Here is an 11,592-nt window from a genome sequence, read left to right as displayed (position 1 = left end):
TATATATATTGTGCATGAGAGTCAGAAGTGATTATCTTTATGAATACAAATTCAGTTCTTTTGCCTTTACAACTGTCAATATTTGCAACACAGAAATGATCACAACTACATTCATTCAACATTTACAAAAATGCGGGGACTACTATAGTCCCCTGTATATAGTCAATACATAGCTTTAATAGCCAATTCGAAAATGAATGCTTTTTTTGAGGTAATCAACAATATGTTCAATTATATGGAATTTTTCAAAGACCCAGAGGTAATCAAGTAAGCCATTCATCTTACAATACATTATTTTTTTTAAAAAATGACAATTTTAGGAAAAGGTATCATTAAAATAATCAAAATCTTTCAGATATGAGCATCCTTCAAGTGTATATAAATATAAAGATATGTATAACACACACACACACACACACATATATAAGCTGTTAAAGAACTGTGAAGTTGATATGATATTCCGTGGAGATCAAAGTCCTGTCATTTATTGTCTTCGACTTATTCCGCATGAATTGGAGCAATCAACAATATTTTTTGGACAACTTCAGTAATTTCATCTGAAAAGATATCAATTTATACATAAATGTTATTATACATTTGAGTACATACAGGGTGCAGACAGTATTCATTTGCAATTTTCAACTGCTAATTTTACACATATTTTTTTTTTTACTTTGTTGTCAGTCATTTTCTTAAAAACAATAACCATTTTTGCTTTATTTTTTTTTGCAGAATAATTGACTATGGAAAATTTTGAACCCCACCCTCTTCCAATATGTGGAACAGGCATGGAGTCTGTCTTGGAATCCATACTAGAAGGACAAACATGGAGATTTCAGACTTCCTCAACATCAGCAGAAGAATGGTGGAAAAGGCAAGAAAGGAACTGGAGGATTCAGGATTCAACTAGAAAATAACAGCAGAGAAGAAAACCCATGATCAACGATCTGATGCCATCAAAATACCAATCCCAACAAGCCAATGCATGTCATTGCACAGGAGAAAGGTGTGGATTAAAAGCTCGTCTGGCTGGTGGTGCGTGAGGACATTCAGTATTTTTTATACAAGATGAGGAAGGGACAATTTCTGTCCAAAATAAAGCAGGAAAAGCAACTCAAGCATACAAAGAAGCAGATCAACAAGTTGAAACACCCACTGGAGCCAGAAGAATTTCTGTCAAGATCAGATCAAATCCCAGAACAACAGGTGGCTCACTGTTCCACCCAAGGACGTGGCCAGAGTCATGCAGACAAAATTTCCAGTAAAAATCATGGTCTTTGGTGTCGTCAGCAGCGAAGGTAACATCATGCCACCCTACTTCTTCCCTGGGACCCTGAGGCTGAACATCAACAGCTACATCTGTGTTTTGAATAAGATGGTGAAGCCCTGGATCCACTGGGTAGCTGCAGGGAGGCCATACGTGTGGCAGCAAGACTCTGTGCCCTGTCATACCAGCCTGAAGACTCTGAAGACATTGGCTGTTGGAGAATTTCTTCAATCCCACAGCACCTGATATTTGGCTTTTCAACTCACCTGACTGAAACCCCATAGATTTCTCTGTGTGGGGCACAGTGGAATGAGAGACCAACAAATCCAGATGCAACACAAAGGACAAGCTGAGGGCCAGAATTTTATATCCTGTAAATCCTCTTTAATTTTACAGGATATAATGCAACCTTGTTAGTGTTGATGCTACAAGACAATATGCAAAGTATATACTGTAAATGGCTGGCAAATGAACAAATAGGGACAACATATGGTGAAGAGAAAGCTTTAGTTTTGCCAAGGATATGACAAGCTCACTAATGTTTTTAGTGTATATATATTAGTGTTTTAGTGTGTATGCATTTTAACATAAACTAGTATATATGAGGACACATGGTCTAGTGGTTAGGGTGTTGCACTCACAATCACAAGATCATGATTTCAATTCCTAGACTGGGTGATGTGTTGTGTTCTTGGGCAAAATACTTCATCTCACATTGCTCTGCAATCACTTCAACACCTGACGCATGGTACACTATGCACCTGTTCAGGCAACATCAATTTGATGGTGGGAGTGAGCACATATATTTGATCACTATAAATAAATCATTTGTGCAGATCATTCGGCAAAAGCTGAACACTCATGTGATCTTCAATGAGAGTCCATCATATGATAAACTACATACACACAGTACACTCTGTAAAGTTGTTTGTTTCAGGATCATAATATAATAGTTCTCACTTCCTCATCAACTCCTTCCATCCTTACACACAACCCAATACATTTTGATATCATCATTTTATCTTTCAGTTTTAATAACAACTTATCAAATCATCAACAGATGATTTCCCAGAATAAGTTACATTTAGTGAAACCATCATCATCATCATGTAACATTCATGATCCATGGTGGCATGGGCTGGACAACATGGTAGGGCCATATATTTATGTAGAGATAAAAATCACATATAAACTGCATAAGATATATGAGGCAAGAAGGAGGAACAAATATATATAGTATATAGTATCAGACAAGAACATGTGCCTGAAAAAGCATAGAAATATAATGTGGCAAAAACAACAATAGAAGAAGTGTATAATCAAATATATATATATGAAAATGAAGTAACTTACTAATGTAAGGGAATCTCAGTTTGTAGTGAATAAATGGGAAATAGACAAGAACACCACTGATCACAAACATAAATGCATACAAAAATTCAATTCGTGGATTTAGGATAATTGGTGTAACAATCAGATAGATTGATCCAAGAATAACAAGGACTGGCACAAATAATGGTACCTAGAAAGAAAAAAAAGGAATATTATTGGACTATGCAATATTAATAATTTTTTCAGTAAAATTATGCCTAGAAACATAACCAATACACAGTATGTCTATATTGGAATAAAGCATATTTAGTGAAGATATAAATATATATACATAAGCTTGCTTCCCAACCACATGGTTCCAGGTTCAGTCCCACTGCATAGCACCTTGGGCAAGTGACTTCTACCTTAGCCTCCGGCCAACTGAAATCTTGTGAGTGGATTTGGTAGATAGAAGCTGGAAAAACCCATTGTATGTGTTAGTGTGTGTGTGTGTGTGTGTGTGTTTGTTCCCCACTACCATTTGACAACTGGCTTGTATTTACATCTCTGTAACTTAACAGTTCAACAAAAGAGACCAATAGAATAAGTACCAAGTTTACAAAAAAAAAAAAATTAAGTACTGGGGGTGCCTCATTCAATTAAAAATTCTTCAAGGTGGTGCCCCAGCATTACCACAGTCTAATGACTGAAACAAGTAAATGATATATAGATGGATAGATCATTCATTTTAGGAATGATGAATCTCAAAGCAAATAAAGATATGAATAATAGCAAGTAAATATTGGGTTAATTATCTTTTGGATAGAAAAAGTTAAAGGCTGCCTTTGGTATTTGAACCCACATCTCCTGTAAACATGATAGGTGTTCTACCATAGGACCAAAGCAATCCTCTAAATTTCTCTATTCATTTTAGAAACTTTATTCTTACCAACAACAATTGGATGTTGCCAATGTCATAAAAATTTAGGAAATAAACAGTTATTCCCCAGATACAGAGTTTATAAAATGAATTGTGAAAACTTACACAATATGGTCGGTGAAGATCCTTTTGTGTACGGCGAAGAATAATTACACAGAGACAAGTAAGGCCATGAAATATCCAAGCAGTAAAACTAAAGAACTCAATCAAATTACCCAATTCAAACACCAAAATTAGAAAAATACCAACAACTGTCTGAAAAATAAGATAAAATGTCATTATTACAATATATAAAAACATAATTTGTGTATTATTTACTTATTGATTATAATATGACATACATACATAGCTTCATGATGGGATTCAACTTCAAAATCTAAAACTCCCACAGAGTTCCAATACTGTTATCCATTTTACAGCCAATAGATATCAAAGGATAAGAAGCTAAAAACATCAAATCTGCACACCTACATGTTCAGGATGAACATTCATAAAAAGATAGGCATATAAACTACTAATTAATGAGCCTTCAAATATTTTACACATATACTGTTATGGCCATTGCTAGTATCATATAAGATGGCATCTGTAAAATCATAGTTGTGGCCATTGCTGGTGTCATGTAAAAGGCACCCATTACACTCTTGGATGCAACTAGGAAGGGCATTCAACTATAGAAACCATGCCAAATCAGACTGGAACCTGGGGCAGCTCTGCAGCTTACCAGTTCTAGTCAAATTATCTAACCCATGCCAGCATGGAAAGCAGATGTTAAATGATGATGTACTATAAAATTTCATCTATAATATGCACCATTTTTTTCTTTTTTTTTCTCACGAAAATCAAAACTAAAAAGTATTATTACTCAGTACAAGTTTGTTAAAGTTCTACAAGTTACAAACAAGATTTGAAGCGAAAATTTCACAACGAAACTAAAAGTATGTTTATCAAACATTACATCTCACGTTATAATACATTTCACAGTGGAAAATTTAGATTATAAAGGGAGATTAATCAAGAACACAAAACGAGAGTCACCTCCCCTGAGATGGTACATTATTTTAATGACTCTGAAAGGACAAATTAACCTCGCCAGAATGAACATAAAGGAGAGAAGATAGCAGAATCGGTAGAGTTAAAATCTCACCAACAGTGACGTTAGATATTCATAATTCCAGGAAATATGACGCAGTTAGTTTAGATCAACTATGCACACTCCCAAGATTTGCATGCACACAAAGTTTGTATTCTTTCTATCTTAAAAATCAATAATTTGATTAATATGATTTTTTTAGCCTAAGGAAGTTATGTATTTAAATTAACCTCTCTGTACCAGTAACGCTTTATTCCATTAATTTATATTGATGTTTTTAGCCCCCAAGCTGGCCCTGATAAAGAACTATAATCAAAAACATTCTAGCAAGTCTTCCACACACACACACACACACACACCCAATATAGTGTATCTTTATCTATTGTGTCCTTTTTATAAAGTGTGAAGGTGTGTGACATAGTGACTAGGTTTTAGATGCACAATAGTAAAGTTATGGATTCCATTCTTGTACTAAACAGTATATTGTGTCTTTGAGCAAAGCACTTCATTGTACCAGTATACTCAACTAAAAAGGAGCACCAGTTGTTCCAGAAGGTGGGCTTAACTCTGAAATGGACCGGCATCCTGTCCAAGGAGAAATCTTGCACTCTTAATCACTTAAAGTACCTCAGAATCCAAGATAAGCTCTACTCTAATTAAGCTTTAGTCTTCAGATAAACTTAAACTCTTATAAAGAAAAGTTGTCAATTGTGAAAGATTTGGCTGCTATTTCTAACAGGCCAAGCATATAAAAGCTCCTTCACTGACTCAAGGATATCTAAGCAAAACATTTCAGAGAACCAGATAAATATTTTACATTTCATCTCTGTACATGCTAACTGTAAATCCCCTTATGGCCATTAAGTACCAGTAACAAGTATAATTTTCAAAAATTTTCAAACCATTCTATTGAATGTTTCAAATTTATGCTATAAACCTAACAAAAAAAATAAAGATACATACTGTGAAGATGATTGATGGAACTGGTGTAAGACGTTTCGCATGAATAAATGAGAGGGCTTTCATCAAGTGTCCACCTCTTGCTACAACCAAGTTTAATCTGAAAATAAAGTCAAATAAGTTTCTTCTTTTACAATTTCATGAGACTATACCACTTTTCTGTTTTTTTCTCATTCTCATGCAAAGGACAAGACCCAAAATATTAGATTGTACGTTCCTACACATAACACAATTCTCTTTCTTCTCTCTCCCACACACACATACCATCATCAGCTTCATGTGGGATCAAAAGGATATTTAGGTTCGAAAGACCTTTCCTAAGAGGTCAGCCAGCCTTCACAGTTTATATCACATATGATGTTATGCTCAGACACTATCACTACCATTTATTGATGGCACACCATGAACATCATTAACAGTAACATCACCAGATATACCATCATCAACCACCACTACGAGTAATACTGAGGGCTTAAGATTTGATTGGAAGGATTTTTCTATGGGAGTACTGCTTACAAAGTTATCACAATTAAAAAATGGAAGAGAGGAGGTTTTATGCAACAGATCAGTGGCAGTTTGGAAGATATGAGAGCCTGAGGGCTGTATGCTGCATGAAAGCACCCTTCAAAGTTTGGCTAATGGTCTCATAGTGTCTGAAGTGCATAAGATTGAATGCATTATGTTGTGTGTGAATGTGGTGAGTAGCTGCGATTTGTATTGTATGAAGGATTACACATTACAGGCACTGTACCACTAAACAAAAGAGGAGTTCAGTTTTTTATTATATTGATAATTTAATTATAAAGAGCCGTTAAAAAGGTTTGTTGGATTATTTCCAATATTTTAACATTAGAAATAACCAGAGAATTAAGTGCGATGGTTAGGAAAATTATTTGGGACTAAACCAAGTCTCGTCGAACAAGCAAGAGAGACGACTCTAATACTTTTTGGCTTATTTAGAGTTGCCTCCCATTTGAAGTCATTATCCTCGGTGACTTCAATGTTAATTTCTTTTTGTTCCTATATTGATTCCACCAGTTCAGAAACCGAATCTTTTGCAAATCTCAATCTTTTACATCAATTATTTTAATTCTCTACACACATCGCTGACCGACAAAATACATTTCATCTCTTTGTTCCTTGAATGTACAAGTGATCTTTAATTTTTAATATTTTTGGTTTTTTTGTGCTGGTCTTAGAGGGTGAACTATGTACATCATCATGTGATGTGAAACTAACGTCTACTTTTAACAGGAAAAATAAATTTAAAACACTTGTGTACTGAGGAGGGATTACAAGCCCAGGCAGGAACGGCATGGTCCAAGATGGACGTAATGTATTGTTTGTACATTGTTGTAGTTATATCTTTCTGTTGATTAAACATGGGATCTGTGATTGTGCTAAATATATTTGTGTACTGTTTTGCTTTACTGTCTTCAATTTGCAATGTGAATGTAGCGTATGGAACATTTCTATGAACTAAAAAAAGAAAATAATTTGGAATTCAATACACTTCCAAATCAACACCTATTACATCCAACTGACATACACTTTTTACAGTCTTAAAAATGCAGTTTGTATGACAGTTTGATGTGGTGGATGATTATTTTTAAGAGCATTTACTGTCTAGACACATCTTGTTGTTGACTCTGATGACAGTGGTTGTGTAGACCATTGTTGAAATGTCTCAGCAGGAAAGATGATGAATACTGTGGCTGTTGGGGCCATTGGAACACTGTTAGATAGCAATCTGTGTACCATACTTAAAGCCTATTGTTGAAAGCCTGATAAGCTGTGGTATATGCCTCAAGAAAGCATTTCTTGTAGATGTATAGTGTTAAAAAACACAAAAATATATCAGTAGTAGACAAAATTCATCCAGCAGATACAGTGGCATACACATTTCTGCTACTTTGGGCTTCATAAATAGCAAGTATCCACAAGCGATCGCATACTAAGTGAAAATCAACTACTGATATAGTAGAACAGTGTTTCAAAAATCACTGATGTTGCAATTAATAGGCAAGCTGAATAAAAATTCATTATAAGAAAAGTTGGGCTAGATTGTTAATATGATTGTATAGGCACAGGCATGGCTGAGTGGTAAAAAACTTGCTTCCCAACCACATGGATTCAGGTTCAATGCTACTGTGTTGCACCTTGGGCAAGTGTCTTCTACTATAGCTTCAAACCAACCAAAGCCTTTTGAGTGAATTTTATAGTTGAAAACTGAAATAAATCCATCATGTGAAATTTGTGTGTGTGTGTATACACACACATGTGTTTTTGTGTCTGTTTGTCCCCTAACACTGCTTGACAAACGGTATTGGCATTTTTATGCTGCAGTAACTTAGCAGTTTGACATAAGAGACTGATAGAATAAGTGCTTGGCTTTAAAAAAAGTCCTGGGGTCGATTTGCTTGACTAAAACCCTTCAAGGCAGTGCCCCAAGATGGCTGCAGTCAAAATGAATGAAAAACATAAAAGCTAGGCAACAGAAGCAGTATTAGTTGAAAATAGCAATTTATGTATCAAACTTAAAGCATATACATTGTTAGATATTTGAAAACAGATTACACTAATTTCTTTACCTGCCACTTGAAAACAAGCTGCCATTAGCAGCACCAAAACAGGAAAGTACAACAAATACTGGCATAATCCAGGCCATTACTCCAAGAACTTTCTTTCCCCAAACCTGAAGAAAATATAAGGATATCTGAAGTAATTAACTACAAACATGTGACTACAATGTAGTCGACAACATAAAGGACGATTTATATGTATCTTCCATTATTTACTACACACAATATTGAAATACTTGTCCTCATTCTACCTCTAATTTACTTTAAGATCTATTGCTGGCTTCTATATACTTCACTTATTTATCTTATATACTAAGCAAAAAGTCCTGTTGCTGCTCTCATCTCTGTCCACTACACTACTTGATGTCTTGGTGTAACTCCAGTCAATTGGTGGCCTCTTGAACCCAGTTGGTGACCTCTTAACCCCAGGTCAGTCCTGATCAAACAGACATCCTAGCCATAGATACCCTATCTAATTTGTAATATGCTTAACACAATGTTATCTGATGTGTCCTTTCCTTTCAGAATATCATTTGTGGTAGATTTGACTGCTATTTCTAGCAGCTCAAGTGATCACTCTTGTTGACTCTGATGGTAGTGGTGGTGTAATAGAAGAGTAGACCATTGAATCATATAATTTGTACCAACACCTGGAGGTATATATAAATGTATCATGTATATGATTGGTATATGTTTAGACAACTCAGTTGTGATGTATAAATATCAAAAATAGTATCCAATTTTTGTTGTGAGCAGTTTCAACTTACAGACTTATGGGTTACAGACCCAGCATGCTTTCACTGTGCCACTCTGCTCAACATGAGCTTAAGTAAATAAATGTTTTATTTCTTATACTTTCAGTCCTAGATTACATTATTTCTATTACATCATCCATTATATTTATTTCTATGCATTGAGCTGTTTCAAATATACAGAATATAGTAACTAGACAACACATTCTGCAGTATTAGGAAGCTAATTTACTTACCGAAAGCTTGCTAGTCAAAACACTATAGCCATAACATAACCAATACATCTAAAACTTTCTACTTTTTATATATTACAAAAATTAAAAGTTTCTGTCCCCTTACACCACCTAATGATTTTCCATCATTTTTTTTTCCAATGTTTTTCAACAACCTTTCACTTATTACAACTTCCTTAGTACATATTAAATTCACTATGAAATGGAAATCAAACCAAATTCGACGACTGGCACCCATGCCAACCTCTCCTTCATTGGACACTAAACTCGGCTTGCGAAGACCTGTTGAGGCAAGTGAAATCGAAATTGTGGTTGAACCAAATTCGATGACTGGCACCTGTGCCACAGGAGCGTTAAGAGCACTGTTTAAGCGTGATCATTGCCAGAGCAGCTGTCTGGTTGCCGTGCCAGTGGCATGTAAATAGCACCATTTGAGCTTGATTGTTAACAGCGTCACCTTACTGGCACTTGTGCCGGTGGCACGTGAAAAAACATTCGAGTGAGGTTGTTGCCAGTGCTGCTGGACTGGCTCCTGTGCAGGTGGCACATAAAAAACACCATTTTGAGCATGGCCGTTGCCAGTACCGCCTGACTGGCCCTCGTGCCGGTGGCATGTAAAAGTACCCACTACACTCTCGGAGTGGTTGGCGTTAGGAAGGGCATCCAGCTGTAGAAACTCTACCAGATCATATTGGAGCCATCTGGTTCGCCAGTCCTCAATCAAATCGTCCAACCCATGCTAGCATGGAAGGTGGACATTAAACAATGATGGTGATGATGATAAACATCTCTTTAATTTATTCCCCCAAACTAGTTTTGAAAACCCATTAGTTGCCTCCTTCGCACAGCTTTAAATTTCTTCTGTTATAACATAGTTTCATCCTGAATACTATAGTAGAGAAAAACTTGTCCATAAAGCCACATTTGCACTTAGCAAGATATCATATTGTATGTTTTATTAAGAGGAATATGAATTAATGGGGGTGGGGTGTGACATTTATCAACAAATTGAAAAGGTGAAATTAATTAGTAAAAGATAATTAGATTTCTAAATACATACCACAGCCACAGCATTGGACATGAGTATTTCTTCTTTGGACATCACAGTAAAATAGCCAATATTGACCAATATATAACAAAATGTCACTGTAGGTATTCCAATCATAATAGCACGAGGTAAATTTCTAAAAAAAATACAATAAAACAGTTAAGATAGAATAAAGATTTGGAATTGTACCTAACCCATTTTCTTCATGACTTTAGCTTCTCATTAAGTTTTTTTTATATAATTTTACCTATGTCAAACAAGTCCTCACTACCCACAAGAATTTCATTTTTACCCCACTTGGAGGAATTTACCCAGGATCACCAACCCCTGAAGTAGAGAGACAAACAATAACGGGTGTAAGGAAGGTATTTACATAAAAGCAGCATATACAATTTACATGATGTAATCAAGCCTTATCTTCACAGTTGTTTCAAGTGATCAATGATCTGTTGATATAATAATGAATGTTATGCAAGCAGGTGTGTTACTGAGACAACACTGTAGATACACATGAAAGCAAAACAAAGTATAAACTAGTATCAACTTCCACCTTCTGAAGAGAATATCGCGACTCTGCTGCACATAGCTTTCAAAATCCATGCTAGTTGATACATTGCTGTACTTTTATGTATATCTACAATATTGCCTCAGTTACCATATATCTCCGTGTATAAGACGACCTTTAAATCCTAAAATTTACCCTAAAAATTTGGGGTCGTTTTATACCACTATTCAAAAAAATCAAACTTTGAATTTTAAGTCATTTTACAAGTAAGCTATCCTCAACCTCAGTGTAATAGCCACAGACATATGTGAACAGATTAATAAAATTTTAAAATTTGTAATATAGGGAATAAAATCATTTTTACTTTATATATTACTGGCATATCTTCATAATAAATGGCCTATTCAAGAGATAATTCTATACCATTGAAATCAACTTTTATCTATGCAATCTTGGTTGAGAAAATGTAAACAGCAAGTTATGATTGTGCTAACAGTAACCTTCATCTTTCGCTAACCTTTCAAAAAATTTTAATGGTGATGTATAACTGTAAGTGTGGAGGTGCGTGGCTTAGTGGTTAGGGTGTCAACATCATGATCGTAAGATTGTGGTTTCGATCGTAGTGCATTAACTTTGGATATCCTTGTTGCTTATTTTGACTTTAATCACCTTATTTTGAAACTGTATGGATAATACCATACTTAATTCTGGTGCCTAAACTTAAGTACCATATTCACCTTGAATCTAAATTTATATATATATATATATATATATATATATAAGCTGTTAGATCAGGTTATGAAAGTTACAGAGAGGGTCATAGCCCAACTAATTAGGGAGCGAATCAATTTAGATGAGATGCAGTTTGGGTTCGTGCCAGGTAAAAGCACTACTGATGCCT

At 35.1% G+C, this 11,592-nt stretch overlaps 1 protein-coding gene across 3 annotated transcripts in view; it reads right to left on the bottom strand.

Moving 5' to 3' along the window:
• Positions 1-14: 14 nt before the first annotated feature.
• LOC106867619 (b(0,+)-type amino acid transporter 1) overlaps positions 15-11,592 on the bottom strand; it is a 72,556-nt gene continuing 60,978 nt past the window's right edge. For all 3 annotated transcript variants that reach the window (XM_052966542.1, XM_052966541.1, XM_052966540.1), the window contains exons 8-13: positions 10,199-10,322; positions 8,163-8,266; positions 5,575-5,671; positions 3,624-3,773; positions 2,621-2,789; positions 15-557 (exon numbers count right to left, since the gene is read on the bottom strand). In XM_052966542.1, the coding sequence (XP_052822502.1) occupies positions 499-557; positions 2,621-2,789; positions 3,624-3,773; positions 5,575-5,671; positions 8,163-8,266; positions 10,199-10,322 (703 nt within the window). In that variant the 3' untranslated portion in view covers positions 15-498. The remainder of the gene's footprint in view (positions 558-2,620; positions 2,790-3,623; positions 3,774-5,574; positions 5,672-8,162; positions 8,267-10,198; positions 10,323-11,592) is intronic.

This window comes from Octopus bimaculoides, chromosome 3 (assembly GCF_001194135.2).
Source record: "Octopus bimaculoides isolate UCB-OBI-ISO-001 chromosome 3, ASM119413v2, whole genome shotgun sequence".
NCBI lineage: Eukaryota > Metazoa > Mollusca > Cephalopoda > Octopoda > Octopodidae > Octopus > Octopus bimaculoides.
The sequence above is the reverse complement of the archived record's forward strand: the minus strand, read 5'-3'. Positions and strand labels throughout refer to the sequence as shown.